The 24,865-nt window shown below is 31.9% G+C and overlaps 1 protein-coding gene across 2 annotated transcripts; it reads right to left on the bottom strand.

The window, feature by feature from the left end:
* Positions 1-4,206: 4,206 nt before the first annotated feature.
* Positions 4,207-15,315, bottom strand: LOC112706896 (cullin-associated NEDD8-dissociated protein 1). Of its 2 annotated transcripts, none has more exons than XM_025758416.3 (29): positions 15,074-15,315; positions 14,782-14,868; positions 14,500-14,669; positions 13,859-14,069; positions 13,055-13,217; positions 12,250-12,379; positions 12,053-12,167; positions 11,779-11,936; positions 11,550-11,673; positions 11,230-11,280; positions 11,069-11,151; positions 10,483-10,567; positions 10,307-10,408; positions 10,025-10,123; positions 9,250-9,360; positions 9,091-9,174; positions 8,875-9,015; positions 8,184-8,276; positions 7,893-8,014; positions 7,630-7,792; positions 7,292-7,531; positions 6,664-6,912; positions 6,396-6,572; positions 6,158-6,304; positions 5,955-6,071; positions 5,577-5,745; positions 5,094-5,171; positions 4,877-5,015; positions 4,207-4,589 (listed from the first exon to the last, which is right to left on the bottom strand). In XM_025758416.3, the coding sequence occupies exons 2-29, from the start codon at positions 14,815-14,817 to the stop codon at positions 4,493-4,495; spliced, it is 3,654 nt and encodes a 1,217-aa protein (XP_025614201.1). In that variant the 5' UTR covers positions 14,818-14,868; positions 15,074-15,315; the 3' UTR covers positions 4,207-4,492. The 2 variants fall into 2 exon arrangements, with proteins under 2 accessions (XP_025614201.1, XP_025614208.1); XM_025758423.3 differs by having other exon boundaries at positions 13,859-14,077; positions 15,074-15,304.
* Positions 15,316-24,865: the final 9,550 nt, after the last annotated feature.

The raw sequence follows: 24,865 nt of genomic DNA, 5'->3' as shown, positions 1-24,865 counted from the left end.
ATTTCTTACTTCTTACTTTCTATAATTACTTTTTTTTTATATTTTTATTGGGCACAATTTCTAAATCTTAAGAACAATCTAAAAAAAAAGTTGTGTTTGCTCCTTAAATTGAAATTTTGATACAAGTTGAATTGATGTCTCTTATCAAAATTAAAAAAGTAAAATCCAGACAAAATAATTTTATACAGTCGTATAATTATATTTATTATTTTAGATAACTATTCACGTAGTCAATAAAAATAATTGTTATTTTAACGATATAATATTACATAATTAAATATACGTGTAAAATTATTTTACACTGATAGTATATTAAAATTAAATTCATATCACCCTTGCATTTATACCGAATATATTAATATTTTAACAATATATAAAAAATGTTAACAAAAAGAGTCATGACTCAATAAAGATCCAAATGAACAAAAAGAATTTTCTTGGCATGCAATTATATTTTAAGTCATTTATTATGGTAATATAATTACTATAGTATTTAAAAAAATATTGTTAAAATTAAAGTAATATTTTTTATGATTAATAAATATTGTTTAAAAAAAGAGCAATGCTAAGGGGCCAGTAATTTTTGTGATTGTTAGCCATCAACTAGCCATCAATGATGATTTGATGGTGTGAGATTGGTGTGAAATTTCATCCAATGGCTCACCTTCCTCTGCTGGTTACATGCTGGCCAAAATTTAATAAAACTGCTGCCCCTAGACTTTTCCTTAAAAAAATACTACTAAAATACAAAAAATAAATTTTAATTTTAAAACACTTACACAGTGGTGATCTCGTTGTTCGATCAGAGAGTGTAATGGCGGAATTGGATGCTGCTGACTGCTGAGCCAAAAAAACAAAAAACGGAGCAGGTTGAAATGGCAGAGGAAGCGTGCCCTTGCCTTGTTACTGAGAAAGAGTTGTTCGTGATCAAACTAAGCAATTTAAAGAAAGAAGAAGATGATATCAAAGATTGGACTTGTTTGCCTCCACCAATGTTCGAGTTCTCTTTGCCACTTCCAAAGCGTGATTTGTGTCCTTTCGAGTTCAACTCCAAGATCTATATGGCGGTGTCCAGGTCAAAATCCGGCTCCAGGCCAATCTACGAATTTAAATTTGAGGAGCGCAGTATTCTGCCTCCGGAATCACTGGATGGTGTACCCCGCCCCTCTTTACAAGTCATTCATCGCAAACACGCCAGGCTCGGGCGATGTTTACGTCTATAAAAATTCTGGATTTTACGTTCTTTGTTTTGATTCTAGAGTTTGGAAAGAGTTAAACCCTCCTCCGAACTACAGCCAGCTAGGTGAAGACTTTGTCAATGTTCGTCCTCCACAACACCCTGTTTGGCCCACTTCGACCCCATAAGGGAGTCTTGGACGGTTGAGCCCGACGCTGATAAGTGATAACAATCTTTCGAACTTCATAGATGGTAGGTTCAGTCCTGAAATTGACCCCTATCGTACTACTTTCCCCCCACAAATTTCTGTGCCCCTTCTGAGTCTCGGCAGCAGCAACAACTACACTAACTACACGGTTTGCCTTACGCATGAGTGTGAGGTACCTCCTCTCAAGACACCTTTGGAGAGGGTGTTTGCCATTCTGGTTAACCACCAGAATGGCCGTGTCGCATTATATCAATACCTTGATGTGTGTTTAGAGGGTATTCAACCCAGGATTAATTACGGGGCCAGATTCAATCTTGTTGACCTTGGCAACGGGAAGCTGTGTGCAATGCTCTATTATTGGGAATTGGATTCCGAACCCGAATCAGGGGCGCTCTGCTTCTCAGTTTCACGCTGTCCGTGTCGAAGGACTTTACTGCACTGCAACTTGACAGTGGTGCTCCTCCCATGGAGCGAGATTTCTTAGAAGTGACTGTCCATCGGAAGTGTGCCCATGCCATGAAGAACTGGAAAGCATCTTATTATATCCACGCCTTTGTTTGGCCACTTACTAAGGGTGGAAGGTTTAATCATAGAACAAATATTGCATTACTTTTCTTAATAACATTTCTTGTTATTTTCTATCGCTTTTTATCGTCATTTGTCATTTTTAATAGGATCATGAATGAACAATAAATTAAATATTAGTGTTTGAGGATTATGATCTTGCTTAAATTATGTTTATATTCTCTTTAGCTTAAAATTACTTGTGCTTTTTGAGATATTTGCACTATCGCTGCCAGATTCACTCGTCTTAGTGAATTAAGAATAGAGAAAATTTAAGGGCCAGCAACTTTTGTGTTTTGTAATCAGCATTTAACCATAAAAAAAGTGAATGATCTTTTACCATTGGATGTAATTTCACACCACTAAAAATATTATTAATGGTTACAAAACACGAAAGTTGTTAACTACTAGCACTCCTCTTAGCCCCTTAACACTCCTCTTCAGAATAAGTGATGACAAAAATAAGTGATGACATCTTGCTTATGCTTTTTGAGATATCATGGGTTTCATTTTATGTTGTTAATATAAATAAGTGATCATCCTACTTGAATTAACAAGTCATTGTTTTTTTTTTGAAATAAAAAATTCAATACAACAAGGTGGAGCATCAACATCTCAACAAAAGGTACTAAACTGGTCAAATAAACTAATTCCTAATCATCTTTGACAAAAGCCATCAACAACTCAAAAGATCAAATATCACTCCACTCTTTGTAACTCTTAATCGACCTGTTAACTACTTCTGTAACACCTGATTTTTTATTTCTGAAAATTCTGTCATTCCTTTTCAACCAAGTGCTCCAAATGATAACAATAAAACCAAACTCAACAATATTCTATTAATTTGACTCCACGATGGACTCCCTAAACCAAACTCACCAATATTCTAGATTTTACTTCTGCACCATGCTCTTGATTGGTTGTCATGATTTAATTTTGAGATAAGGTAGCAGCACAACTTATCATGTCTCTTTTTCATTTTCAGTTAACATTTATGTATAAACTTTTTAGATTTCAATTTAGTACTTAGGAAATAAATTTACTTTACAAAATTTATTAGCATGATGAGTTAATTTCGTCAATTGAATGTTACTACTTACTAGTTGTGAAGTGCCCGCCCACTTGATTCAGTGGCAAACATATTGTGGTACCTATGTAGTTCAGAATTTACTTACTAAAAAATTTCAGTTAATTCACCTTGTTTGGGTATACTATACCCACTAGTTTAGGGAAGTAGATTCTTGTATGCAAATATTTTATATAACACTTTTAGAATCCACATAGTATATCAAATTTTTAAATTGCTTTTAGAATTTTGACGGCATAAGTAAAAATTTCTAAGATCCTCTTCAAGGTTGCCTCCGGCATCGCTGCCAAGGTTGGTGTCACTCACAGTTTCAAAATTGTCGGAGGCGGTGTTGTTGGAGGGTATTTGCGTTTTGATCTGAAGTATCTTGCTGCTCTATCACCACCACCATTGTATTCCTCAGTCCTCTGTGATGATGTCTGTATACTATTCTCATTTTTTTTAGTAAAATTATGTTTTTTTTTTTCTCTTTAAATTCAACATTTTAAGTTTTTAACTTAAAATTAATTGAATAAGAAAAAAAGTTTACATTTTGATATTTTTATTCATATTAATTTATGAATGATCAACTTTCAGTGCTTTCTATTCAAAATACATAATGAATTTCAAATAATAAATTGAATTTATAGTCCGCACCTCTTATTTCTAAACCATTTTCAACAACATATGAATAAAGAAAAAAAATAGTCTAGAATTTCACATAAAGTTAGAAGAGTTAATACTCAATTTGGGTTCTGAAATTTTAATTGCTTCTTAGTTCCTAAACTTTACAAAAGTGACTCACATTTTAAAGGTGACTCACATTAGTCTTGAAACGATTTTTGGCACAAATACATTAATGAAGCAATGCCATAAATAACCAAATGTCATGCTGAAACTTGTAATACAATGCCGTTTTGATTTTGACGCTCTACCCAAAAAGGACGTCGGATCACTTGCCTTAGAAAATAAAATTTCAATAAATATCACTTCCGATGTTTTTTTGAGCTATTTAAGTGTTAAAAAATGAATGACATCATTTTACAGAATCCAATATAACATCCGCCACGTTAACATTCCGTTAATATTTGTGCGTCGAAAATTATCCTAAGAACTAACATGAATCACATTCACAAAGTTTAGGAAATAAATAGAGACAATTGAAATTTTAGGAAATAATTCGTGTGCAAGTTGAGAGAATAAATTGAGTATTATCTCAAAAATACCGAAGGCAAGAAACCTTTTTGTCTATACAAGAAATCAGCACTATAGCGTGAATATCATTCTCTCGTATGGTACAATAATTTAGTTCACTCTCCACACCCGTTGCATTAATCCGTGTCAAAACGACCTATCACTTTCCCCCCCCCCCCCTCAAGGTAAATAAGTTGTGGACCAGCCGAAAACCCATGGCATATAATAGTTCACCACTTCTTATCTATTATGATAAAGGGCAACAGAAAAGGGTGTAAGCCAATCATTCATTGCGGATCGAATAGTACTTCTCCCAGAGAGTTTGTGATTTCGATATTTCATTCATAAGGTTCTTGAACTTGACACTGCAGTCTCCCCCACTGTAAAAACAAAGAAAAGATATTAACTCTCACAGACAGGAAAGGAGGAAGAAAAACTTACAAATAAACAGACTCAACAAAATATAATTTTTTTTTTTAAAAAAAAAGTGCAGCTATGAAAAGAGACTAAATTTGCATTGTTCTACGAACTAATCATGGGAGAGCACCTAACGCAACCAAGGCAGAATATTATGTGCATCCATTTATTAATCTTACGGTTGCATCACTAACAGAATCGAACCATATCTGAAAGAGGCATCATATGGAAAGACAGATCAAATACAAACCTAATACGATTCAACGAAGCAATGGCTCGAAGCGCGCTTCGAATCATGTCTTCATTACGATCAACTTCTTGCTTGACAGCATCTTGTTTAGGCTTAAAATTAATGGTCTTCTGAAGAGGATCCACCAATGAATCTAACACTGAAAGGTGACATCAAAATTAGAAAACGAACTTCAATACGGAAAATTCTTAATACTTAAACAGAGACTGTTAAGAACCTGCCAAGACTGCAGAAGGACACTTATCAGCTAGCTTTGAGAGTATGAGATGGCAAGGCATTTTAACATCATAATGATCTGAAAAATACAAGATTGTTATCCTTCAAATTACAGATATATTAATAAGTATTGAAAAAGAATAAAGGGAGGCAGGATCCTCAACCCCTAAAGTATTACCTAGTTCATCAGATTTAATAATAGCTATGAAATAAATTTACCATGGTTAACATTGCCTAAGCTTTAGTAAGAAACATACAAATCTAGTCCTCTGGTACATCAATGAAAATCATGCTCTAGTACATTGACATTCAATTTGTGCAAACATACTAGGAAAAATGGATTAAGGGGATAGTTAAATATCTTAAAGCTAATATAAAGGAAAGTGTCAACATGAAATAAAAATGTTGAGAATCTAAATATTAGATCGTTGTATCAGAATCATCTAACTCGCATGCATGACAAAAGGTTATAACAAAATCTCACCATCCAACCCAGACTTCAGATAAGGAACAATGAATGATGAGGGGTTCACTTGATCAAGACAACTATCCAATAATGTGTCCACGCATTCGAACGCTGCCTTCCTCAATTCAAGTCCGTCGTCCACAATATGCTTGAAAGGGCCAAGATCAACTGTCCGTATCAGCTCTTGCTGTGAAACATACATTATAAAAATAAGACCAACTTCACTAATATGAGATTCTACGTTGTTAAAAGTAGGCTATGAAATTCAAATGTCATTACAAATTATATGAAAATTACTGTAAATGACCCATCACGGGAAAGATGAATGCAGGTGCATATCATAATGTCATGCTGAATTCTAAAAACTCTCATGTGGCGAAAAACAAATCAGGTTACCTTAACAATTGTCTGATCATAGAGAAGAGGCAACAGATCAGGAAGAAGACCTTTGATGAGGTTCGGCTTATTGTGTGCAAATGTGCTTAAAGCCAGGACAGCAGCTCGTCTAACATGCTGCATGGTCATAAGAACAATCAGTGTGACAAGATTTAAATCTAATAAGCTGCCAGTAAACCAGAGGGGAGTGGTGTTAAACTCACTCTGTCATTATCCTTGATAAGCATCAGAAATGATGATATCTCGGGGTATATGATCTCGTCTATCTTCTCAGGACGTTCCACTATAGAGTACTTTACAGCAATGACAACAGTAGCTCGGATAAAAGCAGCTGGGCTGGTTGTTCTTACCTAAAGAAATTTCAAAACACAAAGATATCCATCATATATAACTTGCAAGTCAAACGCATGAATACAGCATACCAACAGAAAATTCAGCTACCTTGAGTGCAGGAACAAGTTTTGCAGGTTCAATAAGTGCAATTTTTCCCAAACACTCAGCCACCACATTGCGCACCCCTTCTTCCTCACTTTCACAGTGGTTGAAGAGTAAATTAAGTATTTTCTCAACACTCGACTCTTGAAACTCTGCTTTATCAACAGATTGTCTCACAATTACCTGGGTAAGAAAGGGCAATAGAATTGTATCTTCCATAAATATCTGCACGAAATCACAATCAAGGGGAAAAGATTTGTTCAAGGAAACACACCTCCTTCAAAGAATGAAGCAAGAGATACTGTTTCTTCTGCTGATTATCAATCTGATCCAAGATAAACGGCAAGTATTTTGGAAGGTTGCCAACAGCGATATTACCAAGAGCATAAGAGGCAGCAGACTTTATCTCTTCGAAAGGAGATTGGAAGGATTCAATGACAATATTTTCTATATGAGCATGTGCACCAAGATCCTTCCTCCTACCAATCTCTCCCAAACATAGAAGGGCAAGGTGCTGTTTAGCCTTTAAAATGGAAAATGAAAATATGATTAGTACACAAGGAAGTGCTGAAACAATCTGAAAGTAAGTCATGAGGATGTATAATGGGAAGTGTTGGGACAAATTCATTCTACAATATATTGAAAAGATATCCTGAAGTTATGGTATCTATTAAATTCCAGGGATAGCCTAAAATACTACTACAAATTTTAAGGATATCCTATCAGACTAGCCACGAAAAAATTTAAATAAATAAAATACAAAAAACAGCAATAAAGATTCAGCAGTCCATCATCCATATTTTAAACAAGATTTAATTGGGGAAGGCTGCAAAAGTAAGGAGACAGGGAGACAGATTATCAGCAAAACATTTGCTATGCAGCCGAAAAACTGGAGAACATACAGAGTTAGAACTGCTGTCATCCTTGAGAATGTCTGTCAGCATTTTCACTGTGGACGAACACTTTTGATCCCCAGCAGCAAGGCACAGAACAGCCACACATTGAGCTATTGAATGCAACGCTTGTTTGGCAATGCCACCTGACTGTGGTGAAGGCTTGGCGCTGGCAAGTAGTGACTCCAGCAGAGAATCAAAGCTAGTGTTTGCAGAATAGACTAAAGCAGCAAAAAAATTCTGTAAAGCCTGGAGCATTAAGAACAAGAAAACATAAGCATGCATAGATTTTATGATATTAAAAATGGGTAAAACATTAACCATATCAATCAATCAATGTAGAATACCAAAAGGGCTTGCCCCTGCAGCAAGGAGCTTTTAATTAATGTCAGAGCTTGAGGAAGAACTTTGTTTCGGACAGCCAGACCAACACTAGGACTGGACCTCTTGTCACTCATTAACGTGCAGCAGAGTTCAAGGGCAAGAGCTGTCATATGTAAATCAGAATCACTGTAACACAGGCAACAAAAGTTCAGGCAGGAAAAATTACTGGGTCAATCAATCCTGATCATCACTGCCAATTAACATAAGGGTAGATCAGTAGACAAACCTAATTAGTCCCGAGAGTTCTACAATAATAACTTCATATGCAGAAGAACCAATCTTATCACCATATGCAACTATAAGTGAATTTAAGGTTCCTAAGGTTGCCTGCCTTAGTGCTCGATTAGCCTGTTTTGCAAACCAGCAAATCAAAGATTATTATATTATATTGGACCCTTTCTAGCAGGAATAAGTAACAACAAAAAATAAGCTTTACATACCACCACAAAAAATTCCAAGTAAACACTACTCAAGGTAATAAATAATAATACAGATCATTATGGTGAGAATTACATACTTTCCGTAGAAATGCAGTCAACTCTGCTATTACATGCTCCAGAACACATGACAGATCCACCCGAAGTGGAGAAGCAGCAATGACAGCAAATGCCTGCTCAATAAACCATGACATTATAAAAATATATTAAAAATAAATCAGCAAGAAGAAAAATATTTGATTTCTATCATGTTTACAGCAGAACGTCTATGAGCAGAAAAGGAATATAGCCATCTGAAGTTACATACAACCCCCTGCTACTATAGTTGGTTAGGATCACCAAGTCCCCAATTTGATTCGGGTCTACTACCCATATCAGTCCACTGAGAGTTAACTGTTCACTTTACATAAAGAAAATTTCAAGTGCTTCAGAATGGCAATTTTAAGCAAAGCAATTAATTGTTACAGAGAAATGGGGGTAGAATACAAAGATTCCCGAAACTTAATTACAAAATATAAAGGGCAGCCATTGCCCAAGCATCTTGTGTTATGTAAGGTCTGGGAAAGAGCTGCGCCCAAAGGTTATATAACGTTGAATATTTAGCACATCAGGTATGCTACATACAAGTAATCATAATGATTTCATTGACCTTTCCACTTCCCTTGTGAAGGAATTCCCTTATTACCATACTATTTAAAGTTTTATCTATATCACAACTTGCAAGTCATAGAAATTCCTTGAATTTTAAAGCTCAAAATTCAACTGACCAACCTTGACAGCTGTAAGACGAGTAATCTCATTTCCCATTCGATCAACAAGTACAGGAAGGCATGCTGGTAGTTCTTCATTTAGATGATCACCAAATGTTGACACAATGAGGCCAATGCAGGAGATAGCACACTCCTTAACCTCCTGATGAGAGAGAGAGACAGAGAGTCAAGCATGACAAAAATTTAAAAGAAATCTTCAACAAATTATCATACTAACCTGATCCTGATCTTGGTTTATTAAGCGCGACATAATGGCATTATAAATGGGATGGACGTACGGTCTGAAATCAAATCCAGATCCCTACACCACAATTTCATTTCAATTAGGAATAGGTCTGACACTATTTCTCAGCCCAAAGATGGTACACACAAATACCTCAATGCTTGGGCGGACAACACGGACGAGTTCTCCGCATACCCTCAAGGCCTCGGCAGTGACCTTATAATATCGCTCACCAACAGCTGATAGAACAGGAGCAGAAAGAGCCTAGTAACAGGAACAGAAATTTAATAAAGCATGTATGCTGCCATTTGTCATGCGTAGAGTCATAGACATTAACATAACATTCACGTTACTGCCCTTTAGTGAAATATTTCGACAGGCAAAGTAAAAAACAATAGAAGTGTGTAAAGGAACAGCTATATAAAAGCTTCGGATGTTGATAACCAAAAAACGGATTTCATAGTTGACACAATCCTTGTATGAAACCCACTATGGTCAAATACGGAGAAAGACTTAAATTTCAAATGCTACTGACAACATAAACATGGCCAAATCAGTTATAGGAAAGAATGCCAATAACCCACTCCTAGGCAACATGGATACCTAAATTATGACATGAAAGAAATGTTTCGACCAAAATGCTTGAGGATCATTCTATAAGTAACAATCCGAGAAATGGCAAAATTATAACTTTAGTCAATGGAAACAATTTTTTCTATATAAAGCAGAAAAATAGTTAACTATAAACAGTAAGTTAAAACCAATATATATATATATGTATCAGTAAAACTCGTATAAGAGGGAAATACAACAATAGTGTTTTAAAGATAATCATTAGCAAATTTATCATACACCAGCAGTCCAGCACTGATGCAGCAATCAAACCCAGAGGAAAGCATAAACTGAACAAAAAAAAACTTGCTGTTACCTTAATATATGGGTGGAAAACATCAGGAGAGTGTGAAGATAAAACCAATCTTGTAAATACGAGAGCTTCAATCTTCAAATTTGATGTAGATGATTTGTCCTGGAATGCAAAAAATAAAAATAAAATAAGAGAAAGAGAGTTTAAAGGACCAAATGACAAGAGAAAAACTATATACAAGAGCTAAAGCAATCGAAAGAAGAGCTATGTATGAAGCATAGACTTTCAATCTCAATAAAAACACATTAGATTAAAATAATTACAACCAAAGGCAATATGATGTACATTTAATGCTTTTTCGATTCCTGGAATGAGTGACCCAATATGGTCTGCAAGACAGTCTGGCAAGACAACCACCAGTTCTTTCAGAACAGAAAACGCACCAACCTACATACACAAGTAAACTACGCTTAAAATCTAGTGAGTGTTTTAATCATATATCAACTTTTAATGACTATTACCTTTGTCTTGATAGATTTCTCACGCAACTGCCTATTTATAGATTTGACGATCTTTGAAACTTCTTGCTTCAACAACCATCTAGGACTGCATTTCAGGCAAGAACAATTCAATAAATGTGACACCATATGAGGTAAATGCAAAAACTGGCTTATCACTTAACAACAGGAAAAGCTAGAATGATAGTGGATGAAGATAGTGCTGCTGATAAAGCATATCAACCCATATTAAAATTGTGACAAAATCATAAAACTAAACAACACAATGCATGTGCACACTCAGATCATGTGGATATAGAAAAACCAGGAAGATTACCGTGTATTTTATTATCAGACAGCTGTTTTCAGATACAAATCTTGTAGAATTCCCATTTCAGTAAAAGCAGCAGTTAAGAATATTGATAGAACATCGTTTGAGAAAATATTTTCTAAAAATGTGTCGAAGTGCACAACTAATTCATGCAGAAATCAGAATCAAACATTCTGAATGAATTACTGGCAATTCACTGAATCAAGTTTTCACCATCCAAAGAAATAAAAAGATAACTAGACAGAGTTATTTGGAATAAAAATCATAAGCTTGACTTGCCTCGTTTCATTTGCATCAATCTGCCCTTTAGTTACATTGCCAGTTTGACGCAAGAGCTCAATGAAAGTATTAAATACATCCATCTGCAATATATCCATGTCATATAAGCAACTTGGTTTCGTTAAATAATAAGTAATAATAATACTCAATTTGAGACCAACCTTGACATTTTCTTCTCTCTCTTTAAATCTGTCGATCAATTTGGGACAAGCCTGTAGAACAGAAGAGTCTAAAATTAGGCAACCATTCAAGTGATAAGATATTATAAAAGGTGGGTAAAAGTTATGTACACAAAAGCATGTAAACATAATTTTTCTCTCTCCCCCCACCCCCTTTTTTAATGAAAATATTAAATGTTATTGGAAGGAAATAACGATAAAAGCATATATCTCATAAAGGTAATATATGAACATCATTATTGCATTCTCAAATATTGAGAAGAACCAATAATATATGAACTAGAAACTGATAGCAACTTTACCTCATCATATAGCTTTGAAAGCATTTCAGGGCGAGAAACAATCAATGCTGCTAGGCATTTGGCTGCTGCTCTTCGAACTTTCCAGCTAACATCTTCATCATCTGTATATTCATTTGCACTCTCACTGCAAAAGAAACAATATATTCAACATAATATACAAGAACAACATGCAACCATGAACTCCTGTCCATACAAGCAGCCAAGAGAACAAAAAACAAAAGTCACATACTCATCCTCCTCCTCTTCATGACCTTCATCGTCAGTATCCTCCTCCATATTGTCAGTGAAGTTTGGATCATAGCTTAGATATTCTAGCGTCAAACGTAGAATTTCATCACAATACAAGGAAATATCCCTTGGGCACCTTAAGAGAAAGCTTTCTAATGCCTGCAGTAACATTTTATTATTGAGCCCAAAGCAAATATCTTACAGTATAAAAACAACAAATATGTTACACACAAAGCTCTTCATCATTGTAAAGCTTCTGATAACAAACATAGCACCTGCAAGCTATACTCACGAAGCTCTTCGTCATTTTCTGATGCATTAATACAGTAATTAATAAGAACTGGGACTGTGTCTCCAAGATGGGACCCAAAACGGTAGCCAACAGCACGACTGAAACAAGGAGAAAGTGATTTCATTTTAACAGAAAAGAGAACTGAAGCAGAAATGAGGGAAGATGAAAGTTATTGCCCACCTCAAAGCACCAATCATCTGTATATTTGTACGGGTCATTTCAGACTTAGCAACTTTACTTTTCAAGTTAGTAACAACTTCAATTGTTGCTTTCGCTAGTAAATCATCTGACAAGCTTGAAGAAAGAGATGCTGAAGAGAAGAAAATTAAATTGTTAAGTATAACAGACTTTAATTTCAATGACAATATTGAATAATCAAATAGTAGCAGTGGTCCAAGGTAATTACATGTATTAGATCCATAAAATTAGTGGTCCATTCAAGAAAGGAAGGGGAAAGAACACCATTTCAGTCAAGAGAAATTAAGAACTTTTCTGGAGATCATCATTAGTTTTCTTCTCGCGTCCTTTTTTTATCATAATGTTGCATGTGAGCAATCATTTACTTATATTTTAATTTTCCTTACCAAAACTAATGCTCATGGATAGCTAAACGCTCTCGGTGTTTGCTTACCAAAATATCATCCAGGCCGAAGGCCCTTTGTCAGATTTTTAAAACCAAATCAATTTTGATGTCCAAATTGATACAAAAGCCAGTTTGCAACAAAACACAACATGGTATGGGTGTGTTTGTTCAAACATCAAAAGCTTTTTGAGCTACTTTTTCTAGCTTGATAGTTTTAGGGTTTAGGGAACATTTGCTTCAATATTACCATCTTAAATTATGCAAGTCTAATGACCAAAAAAAAAAGCAATTTTTTTTTAAATAAAAAAGGAGAAGTGAGTGCGCTTGCAAGAAAAAGCAACATCGAAATTCCACTAAATTTTCAATGAAAAATAAAAAGCCAAAATTTCAGGTTAGTCTTACCAATGCATGCCACAGTCTTCTTGCGAACACTAGCTTGATTGGAACCCAACTGAGAAAGCAGGGAACTTAATAACAGCTCATGATCAGATGCCATTAGATTCCCAAATTTATGAAGGACATCACATAAAATATCCAAGCATTCACATTTAATCTCTGTGCCCATCTGCAGAATAAGGTGGAGATTTCAAAAAGGCATGTTACTTGGAAAACACTAATTAAAGAGTTCATAAATCACAATTAGCAGTTTCACATTTATGCATATAGTTCATGTTACACCATAAACCTTGGAAGTTGCAGGGCTAATAATATAAACTGAAAAAACAACCCAAAGTTGCCCGTAGCCATATATAATAATAAGGGAGGAGGAAAAAAGTCACATGACATTTTTCAAAAATAAAATGAATCTATGAAAAATAAAATTTCTGACATCATAAATAGAAGCAAAGAAAAACGGAGTGTTACTTAGCCACAGTAAAGGATGTGCAAATAAATATCGATTGAAACACTTACGTCTAAATATTAAAAAATGAAATGGCTCCTTCATAAGTACGAAATCAAATAAAATATATTTAAATATCTTTTATGTCTTAAACAACTATTGCCTAACAGGTACATATCAGATCAGATCAGAAGAAACTGATAATATAAACATAAAATCATCTACAAGTAGAAAATATCAACTCAGAGAGGCCTTAAGACCAAAAAAAGGTGGAACTTAATGAATGTGCCATTGGCCTCACGGGTACAGATGAGTTATTATTAAAATTGAAGGAACAGAGGTTTTAAGTATAACTAAGAACATACTGAGCCAGTAATTCCTTTTATCAGTTGTGGTGAGAGAGAATGAAGAATAGACTGGGCAAGAGACTGAGTAGAAACTTCAGCAACAATTGTTTTCAAAGCTATGCTGGCAATATCACGATGCTGATCCTTCCCATTTAGCAATTTATCACAGAGTTTTTCGGTCATTTCCACAACCCTTGCCTCGCTCACCTTCCTCACTAATGGAGCAAGACTGCAAATCTTTTATCAAGTTAGATTCATAAATATAATATTTAATACATTTCTGAAAAGTATCAAACTATCATTTATTTTTTATTTTCTCATTGTAACTTGAGCTCCCTACAACGAAGACCCTTGAACAAATCATTTTCTGCAACACTTGTGTTTGTAAAAACAACGGGGATTAACAAGCTGACTTTTCATTATAAGTCCTTAAAACTGTAGGCATGATTTTAGCTTCTGTAATAATAATAATAATACAGAAAAAGAGAATAGCAGAATGAGCAAAAAAATCCTACAAAATCTTTTAAATTATACTTAACTAACCTTTGAAAACAGCGGCATAAATCCATAACTGACGGTAGAAGACGAAATAACACTATTTGAAACATACATGCAAAGCAAAACTAAAATATACAAGTGAGCATAGAGAATTGCTGTACCATTTGACAGCCAGCCCAGAAACATCACCAGCTGCATCATCAAGCTGTTGTATGATGATATTTGTCAACTTCATCTCTAGATCAGTATCAGCCTTAAATGATGATTTCTGCAACTCATTAAGCAAGTCAGACGTGGCCATATATCTATAGTCCTTATCCTTTCCAGTCATCTACAAGAAAGAATTCAGAAAAAACCGAAAAAGAATCAATTAACATAAATAACTATATATAATGGCACCCATACTCTCAAGCTCATTCCAAAAAGAACAGAAAACTATGTACCTTCTCTAGTATGCCAGTTAGAGTTAAATTAGCCATGTTGCCAACACTGTGAATGTGTAATGCCAAGTCTCACAAAACAGCTGCAATCTGAGAAGGTGCGAAAACTTGATTTAGAAATACGTCGGATGAGTGTGACAATAAGTTGAAAGCATAAAGGAACGATTCTCCTAAATTCTAAAGAACATGGAATGCTTAAATGCTAACGACAGGGGTGGGATGCAGGAGTGAGCAGAGGCCATAGCGAGCGCAGAACAAAGAGATTTGGTAGAGAGATAGAGAAAGAGAACAGAACCTGAAAAGCAGAAAAGGGATGAAACCCTAAACGAAGCAAAGCAAGGAAAGTGCGAGCTGAGAATCCGGCACCGGCGAGGCAGAGAGAATGGAGAAAAAGGTGATGCGATTGCGATGGATCAGAATGGGAAACGGATTGGATTCAGGTCTTGTTTCACTCCGATTGGGCTGCACTCAACACTCCTCGCTACCCAGCTCTCACTCACACCACACTCTTCTACCTTTAAACCCTATTCATTTCATTTTTTATATATTACTACCTTTTTTTTAAATAGACTAACTACTAGAAATTTGTTTGGATAAATTTTTAAAAAAATAAAATTTTTTTATTTTTTTAAAAAATTTTATAAAAAAATAGAAATAATTTTATATTTAAATATTTTATACAAAAATATTTTTTATTTATTAATTATATTTAAATATAATAATATAAAAATATTTATTTATTTATTATGTAAAAATATTTTTTGTTAAAAAAAATCTTTTAAAAAAAGATATAAATTATAATTTTTTAAAAAAAATATTTTTTTATTTTTTTAATATTTTTATTTTTACTAATAAAAATTTATTAAACATACTAAAAATAAAAAAATATTTTTTATTAAAAATTTTTTTATTAAAATAATAATATCCAAACGAGCACTAATTTATTTTATAAACATTTTTTAAATAGATTAATTAAATTTCATACGATCAACAAAAAAAATAAATCCTCTAGAAAACCACAATTAGTAAAGTAATAAAGTTATATTAATCATCAGCAAATTCATGACTTTTACAATATATAAAATTATTATTTTTACTTAAAAATAATTAATTTTTTATTTTATTATTTTATCAATTCTATTTTTTATTTTAGAGGAGTTTAATTTAAGAAAACAAAATTCACACATACATACATACATACATATATATATATATATATATATATATATATATATATATATATATATATATATATATATATATATAACTATTTATACTTTATTATGTATTATTTATTTATTTCGTTGTCAAGTAATCATGGTAAAAAAGATAGATGTATTGGATAATGATAAAAAGAAAATTGAACGCTATAGATATATTTCTAGATAAGATAAGAATATTGGACAACTAAAATAAAATGTTTGTAGTATAATTTTGATATATTTGAAAGATAAAATCATGTGAAAAAAATTAATATAATTTATTATGATTTCTATTTTTTAATTTTATTTAAAATATTATAATTTTTATTTTGTTGATTTTAATTTATTTTCAGTTTAATCTGTTTCAAACTATTATTATTGAAGTTGAATTGATTTATAACCATTTAAATTTTAAATTTTATAATTTAAAAATTTGTGATTATTTTTTTCCAAAATTAAATTAGGATTTTTTGTTTAAATGAAATAAATATAAAATTTACAACAATACATAAAATATAACATAATTTTATAAATATATAATTGGCCACATCTTGAATATTAAGGGATTCCAAAAATTGAACAAATCTCATGTGCTGACAATATGTGTGAGAAGGGTTCTCAGTATTTGAGATAGATGCAAAAAATAGAATATAGACTTAGTAGATGAAATATGCACAATGCAAAAATGGATGGCTCAGATGCAGTCATTCATTTTAATTGTGTGATAAAAATATTTCATTTAAAATTTAGATGATTATAATTTAAATTAATAATTTAATTTAATTTAATAAAAACAAATCTATTTGTATAGTTGTATTAATTATTTATGAGCACTGCAAAATTAATTTAAAAAAATAATATTATCAAATTAAGTCATGCGCGTATAAAAATAATTTGACTACACTCTACGCACATACTTAATCTAATAACACTATTTTTTATGTTAGTATGATAAGATAGTATCTATACAATATAAAATTAATCTAATAATATTACACAATAATATCTAAAAGACAATAATTTTACTAAGTATAGTACTTTTTTAAAATAATCATAAATAATATTTATAATAATTCATTCCTATATATATATATATATATATATATATATATATATATATATATATAGAGTATATTTAATTAATAATTTAATTTATTTCAATAAAAACAAATATACCTATTCATTATTTATCAAAAAACCTTTTTTATAAAAAAATTAATTTTTAATTTATTTATTATTTCTTATTAAAAATAAAAATTTAAAATTTTTATTTATAAATATATAAATACCATCTTACGTACTAGAAAATTTTTTGAATATAGTCTATTTCTCAATTATTTATATTAAAAAAGACTAGTCAATTATTATAAATATTACAAAAGTCTTACTAACAAATATTCTAAGAGTATATATTTGAATATATTTTTTTAAATAAATATTTTTTAAATTTTAAAAAATACTCTCAAAAATCAAAATACTCGTTAAAAAAAAACTTAACTTCACTTAAAACAATTATGCAGTGGATAAGAAGCATCGATGGCAATTTCACATCATCCAAGACAAGCACATATCATCTTTTTCTCCTTATGTACCCTCCCTCATCCCATTCAACGCCCCATGAATTCTTAATAATCCAATAATCAATACCAATTTCATTTGTACCATAACCAATCGCCTAACACCATGATCAAGCTCATACTCATATGTTATATCAAAAACACCACGGGAATAAAATAATGACTATATCTCGGGTACTAAGTCATTAATTCGCACATTGTGCATATCTCGAGTTACTAAAATTTCATTTAACTCTTTTAACACACATTAAAATCTCTATATTCAAGATATGTTCCCTTAATTTTTAAGATGTGGCCAATTATGTATTTATGTAATTACGTATTTTCATAAATTTTATATTTATTTAATTTAAACAAAAAAACCCAATCAAATTATATCTCATCCAAATGGTTTAGTAGAAAAAAGTTTGCAGTATTATGCATCAAATTTTAAATTTAAACTTCATTACAACAAAGGTAACTAAAAAATATAATTAATTTTACAATTAATCTCCATATCCAACCAGGTAGCTTTGGCTTAACATTTCTCCACGCGCCACTAACAACCTTTCAATCAACTGCGAAATTTATAACTTCCTTCTTTATTCGGATTTATTTTCTTTTTCATTTTTTCTCATCATTTTTTTTGTCTCTACCTTATATTCGATCTCTGTGTTCTCTGGGTCTCTTTTTTCTTTATGTTCTCTTCGTTCTTCGCATTTTCTTCATTCAAGTTCAATGCTCTTTTAACTGATTTTAAAGATTTCTATCAAAGTTTTTGAAATCAAGCTGTGAGATCAGGTTTGAAGAGCTATTTCGTTGTGGAAGATAATGAATGATTCAAATTGAGACTGTTAATTGAACCAAAGTGAAGTGAATTATTATTTTGAATCGATTCAAGTGGCTGAGGTATGGTTTTGGAAGATAATGAATGATTCAAATTGAGACTGTCAATTGAACCAAAGTGAAGTGAATTATTATTTTGAATCGAATCAAGTGGCTGAGGTATGATTTTATCATTCAGTACGTGAATAATGTAACTAGTTTATCATTGTTGATGGTTTGAATTATTAAATGTAATGTAAGAGTTTTGAATCTGAATTATTATTGTATTGTGACGAATCAGTTCAGTTTCAAATTCGATGTATTTAAATAAAAACCTAGTGTACTTTGGAATTCTTTCAGTATATTTTAGTTTCAGACTTTAAATGATTCAAATTGAGACTGTTAATTGAACCAAAGTGAAGTGAATTATTATTTTGAATCGATTCAAGTGGCTGAGGTATGGTTTTGGAAGATAATGAATGATTCAAATTGAGACTGTCAATTGAACCAAAGTGAAGTGAATTATTATTTTGAATCGAATCAAGTGGCTGAGGTATGATTTTATCATTCAGTACGTGAATAATGTAACTAGTTTATCATTGTTGATGGTTTGAATTATTAAATGTAATGTAAGAGTTTTGAATCTGAATTATTATTGTATTGTGACGAATCAGTTCAGTTTCAAATTCGATGTATTTAAATAAAAACCTAGTGTACTTTGGAATTCTTTCAGTATATTTTAGTTTCAGACTTTAAATTGAACCACAGCGAATTGTATTTTTGTTTTTTATCGAATAAAATGGTGAGGTGTGGTTTGAATCTAGTTGATGCGGTTTGTCACTAGTTTATGATTTATTATTTTGATGAAATTGTTTCAGTCTAAGTTTCGGTGTATTTTAGTTTGCAACATGGTTTATTTTAAAACTATTTCAATGTATTATGCAGTTTTTGTGAGATGTTGATGAGCAGCATGTTCTAAAGGTTTGTATGTCTTTCAAGACGCTTGAGGAAGCTGAAAAATTTTACAAAGATTATTCTAAATTTGTTGAATTTTTTTACGAAGATTCGGAACACAAATAAAAGAAAAATGAAATTAAGAATCACTTGATTATGTACCAAAAAGAGGAAATGAAAATTATAATATCCCGAATTTTTAAAAAATTAAATAATTAGTTATTCATAATTTATTATTGTATTTAAAGAAAATTATTTTTTTAAAAGTAATTAAATAAATTTTATAATACTTTAAGTTTAAAATCTATTAAAATTTTTAAATAATTTTTATTAATATGAGATATTTCAAAAAAAGATAAATTATTATTATTATTATTATTATTATTATTATTATTATTATTATTATTATTATTATTATTATTATTATTATTATATATTAATGTTTAATGACCGAAGCCATTAAGAAAGTAAAGTTAAGGAAAGCCAATGCATGTAAAGATATATGTATATATATAAAGCATAACACCTAGCCTAGGATCACCAATAACTTCAATCATAATTGTGTTCCATTTGATTTAAATGGTCTTGATCCATTTGATTTAGTGAGTTGAAGCCATTTGAGGAAAAGGAAAGAAATCAAACGTGGCCTCATGCATATATACATATATATAATTATGACACGTACATCTCCTAACTAATAATACTTAATTCTAATCACTATTAACTATCTTTATTTACTCTTCATTTATTACCAATCAGCCATGATGTTTCTTTTTTTTTTTTTTTGAAGAAAGAAAAAAAAAAAAACACCGAGAGAGAAAGAAAACCGTGAGAGAAAATGAGAGAAACTGACACCGTAAAATTTTTTGTTTCGATTTGTTACGATCCGTAATTTCAATAAAAAATTTAATCCAATAAAAGTATTTGTATTTTTATTCTTTACACATTGGCATTATTTTTGTCCGGTAGAAGTTGACGATGACGTAACTCTTCTTTCCCTTAAGTTCGGCTAACTGGAGTTTTAGAAAGTACAGACAATTTTTGATACTTTCTCATTCAGCAGCTCACTCAAAAAATTTCTTCGGAATTTTTGATAATTTTAATTTCATACGAAAGTAGGGAATTTGTTTTTAAAGTTAAATTTTTAATTTAAGAATGCCTATAAAACTTATTGAATAATTACAAATAATTTATGAGAATCTAATATTACTAATTGATGTGAATTTGTTGAATTGTGGTTGTGAATGGTGTTTAATTGGTATTGTTTGTTAAACTGAGATATGAATTGATTTTAGATTGAGACTGTAAATGTTGCTGGAATTTCTAGTTATGTTAATTTCTTAGCTTGATTGATGATTGAGATTTGTTTAATAATAGTAAGTACTGTTGCAATGATTTGGAAATTATTGAGAGAATGAAAGAGCCCGTAAGAGTGATGAATTCGAATATTAAGGGAGGTCCTGTTCAAATTTTTATAAAGATATATAAAAAGGTGATTTTGATTTGAAAATTCGACTTATAAGCTTATTTTGAGAAATGTTTCTATGTTGAGAAAATAATAGGTTTATATATTTACACATATAAAAAAATGGTTTTATATTAAAAGGTTTAATTTATATGTCTAAAGTAATGAATACTTGGATTTAAAACTGTTGGAAAGAGTTTGAGAAAGCGTTGGGTGATTTATTGGTAATGAATGGAGAATTGAAAATGATTTGGTAGGGACCTAGAAGGGTGGTATAGTCCGAATTTTAGAGAAAATGCTGTCGAATTTTTATAAACTAAGACTTTATTTAAAGTGTTATTTAAAAGCAAATCTGATTTGAGAATATTGTTTGATTTCGATTTATTACGAAAAGATTAATGTTTTAAACTCAGTCTTTTGAGAAGGAATTTTGCTTTATGTTATGTTTTGAATTCGGTTTGATAAGAAAGAAAAGAAGAAGAACAAAAAGTAAAGGAAAGAGAGATAATTAAATGAATCTCTGCCACAGGAGAGTAGAGACCAAGGATTTAAAGAATATATTAACTTAAAGAGATTGTCTGCCACAGGAGAGCAGATGTGACATTGTTTGGGCCTTAGTGCCAAATGTAAAGTGGGGACGGCTACACACTGAGAACTGTTTTCTAGATGTACGCTTATTGATTTGGAAAGCCACACTGTATGCGGCCTAGCCGTACGACTTAAAGTCACACTGTATGCGGCCTGACCGTACGACTTATAAGCACACTGTATGCATCTGGAAAGCCATACATGGGACTTGTGCCTGGGTAATGTTGGGAGCGGATAGGCAACCGACACATGAGCTCATGGTCTGCATTAGGGATAGACATGCATCATATTGTTTGCACATTTGCATTTGATTGCACTTGCTTGTCTTGTTTCTTTGTGATTGTACTGTTTGTCTTGTTGTGACTTGCTTGTACATTGAATTGAATCTCTTGCTTGCACTATTTGTTTGTGAATGTATTAAAGTGATTACGAATTGACATTTGACTAAGGATTAACTATGTGGCTGAGAGACAGAAAATGTGACTAGTTTTATATTTAAGATTTGTTTTGAGTTAAGAGAATTTAAAAGGAGGTAATTAGTTATCTAAAGTAGAACCAAGAGTATTTTCAAAGGGTTTGGTAAAAATATATTTTTATTGAGTAAAGTTAATTATTTGCACTTTATTTCATTACTTTTACGGCATTTTCATTCCCTACGGAGAACATGTGGTTTGTTCTCACCTCAAATCTTCCACCCTTTCAGTGATACAGGTTCGGAGATTCAGTAAGAAACTGCAGACGATTAGTAGATTTATTTGTGATTCATGTTATTTTTATAGAGTTCCCTCGCCCTTGTTGCTTCAGGGTTTTTATTTTATCCAAAGGGATAGGTATTATATTTGAGTTTTATATTGAATTTAATTGTATAGCATCTATTATTAATAATAATTATGTGATTATTATTATTTGAAGATCTTTTGTTATGTGATTTTAATTACTAAAATCAATTTTTTGAAATTTTCTTAAAAACTGAAACGCGATATCGAACTAAAGGATCAATATTAAATAGTTAATAAGGAAAACAGATTAGTAATGCCTTACTTTTGGCACGATCATGACGTGCTAAAAGTTAGGGTGTTACAAAAATCAAACATCTCTCCAACTGAGAAGACAAATTCCTCTGCTGAATTAAATTGTCCTGCAAGAATTTATATACATATATTGAAGGATGTTGGTGTTTGGATCATTTCGAAGGTTGTGTTGCATCATTCACATCTGTGCTATCTAAATCAAGCAGAGATGCTTAAACAACATAGGGAACTAAGTGTGTATGTACGACATACAATTTAGAATAACAAAGAAGCCGTGATCAAACCAAGCAAAACATATCAATCATTTGTTGCAGCAGTTGGAGGTCATCGTGAATTAAGTTTTATTAGAAAAGATGTGAGAAATTATATCACGAGAGAACTGCGAAATGTTTCGGAACTTGAATATGCAAAAGAATTTGGGAAATATTTATTAAGAATGAAAGAGAAGAATCCAAATTTCTTTTTCGAGCTTGAACATGAGGTTGCTCAGTCAATTAAGATTGCTTTTTGGGTTGATGCAAGAAGCACGACTATCTGTGAGTATTTTGGAGATGTTATTTCATTCGATACAATTGACAATAGAAACAGGTAATTTGTTATTCTGGTTTATGTATTTTTTTGAACTACTTTCGGTGTATATATGATTTTTTTTCTGTGTCGTTGTATTTAGGTATAATTTAGTTTTTGGTTCTTTTGTTGAGGTAAATTACCACGTTCATTCAACACTTCTAGGATGTATTTTGATAAAAAAAAAAACGAGGATGTTCAATCATTCAAACCTTTATTTGAATGTTGGCTTCGTTGCATGGGAGGCAATGTTCTAAAGGAATTCTTACCGATCAATGAGTATCGGTGCAAAGTGCTATTGAGGCTTGTATGCTCAGTTGCTCACAACTATTCACCGATGGTATATTTGGCATATCATGAAGAAGGTCCCAAGTAAATTAAATGGCTACAAGCGACACGAAGAAATTGTACCTGAGATGAGTCATGTTGTACGGAAATCTCTTACAAAAAAAGCATTTAATAGGAATTAAAATGATTTTCTGATGAAGTTCGGTGACGGGGACAACAAGTGATTTTCGGTAATGGTATCTTTATTAGGATTAACTAATATTTTTATGTGTTTCAATGTAATGGTGTCCAATAGAGGTGTCAATCTGTATGTCTTTCGGTGTATTTTTTGTTTTGAATTAGTATTTTTATGAATTTTTCAGAGCTTTACGAAGATCGTCATTTATGAATTCCAATTTATCTCGATCACCACTTATGGGTCAGGATGAGAAGTACACAAAGGAGTGAGAGCACTCATTCTTTTTTTAACATATTTATTACACGCAACAGCTCACTTATACAATTCGTCAAATAGTATGATAATTGCCTAAAAAGTAGAGATCATAAAGAGAGATAATCGGATGCTGCAGATTTTCATACTGTCATACCATGTGCAACAAAATCCTCAATAGAAGCTCAATTTCAGCACGTGTATACTCACGCGAAGTTCAGAAAAGTCCAAGCACAATTTAGAGGAAAGGTGAATTGAATCACAAGAACAACTTAGTCTGCTCTAGGTTATATGGTATATGAAGTTGTAGAACATGTTTCAAAATCAACATTCAACAAGTTTGCAGTTATATATGACACAATATCAATTCAAGTTAAATGGCAGTGCTTATTATTTGAGTCAAGAGGGATATTGTGCCGTCATTTTCTGAGCGTGTTAAGCTTTCAGCAAGTAAATAAAATATCACCAAGATATATATTGGAACAATGGAGCAAGAATGTAAAGAGAAGGCACACACATATCAAGAGCAGTCACGACGAGCCTCTACTGGAGCCAAGAAGCAGAAGATTTGATGATTTGGTGTTTCGATCACAAAATATTTGTGAATTTGCATCAGAATCTGAGGAGTTGACTGCAATTTTACACCGTGCTTACGATAATGTTATGGTTGAGATGCAAGAATACGAAGCCAAAAGCAAAGAAAAATATTCGTTATCTCACCATGATGCTTCGTTGGAAGATATTAACGAGTTTCAAAGCCCTCCACGGATTATAGTAAGAGGATGTCCGAATAATAGATTGGGGCAAACACTGAAAACAGATTGCACATGCTTCAAAGAAAAAGAAAGATCTAACCGAGGTAAAAGTGATGTTCTTTAAATATGAAAAATTGAATTTGTGCATGTTAATAGTTGTGGTAATATATGATTTACTTTTTGCAGTTGAACCTTTCTTATAGTGGTTTAGTGGTGCAATCAAATTTCAGCCATTATCATGGATATGTTATGAATTATCAGTTCAGAGATTCAGTAGCATAGAATAGTTTTTCTGGTGTAGTGTGACATTATTTCGATATATTCTGCATGCTCTTATTTTTTATATTTTCTTGTTTTGTTCTATTTTGATATGTTGCTGTTTGATTGGAAGTTATTGTCTTTAACTATCTAAAGGAATTTGTTTGT

This window comes from Arachis hypogaea, chromosome 1, assembly GCF_003086295.3.
Source record: "Arachis hypogaea cultivar Tifrunner chromosome 1, arahy.Tifrunner.gnm2.J5K5, whole genome shotgun sequence".
NCBI lineage: Eukaryota > Viridiplantae > Streptophyta > Magnoliopsida > Fabales > Fabaceae > Arachis > Arachis hypogaea.
Note: the sequence above shows the minus strand (reverse complement) of the source record. Positions and strands in the feature narration are given on the sequence as shown.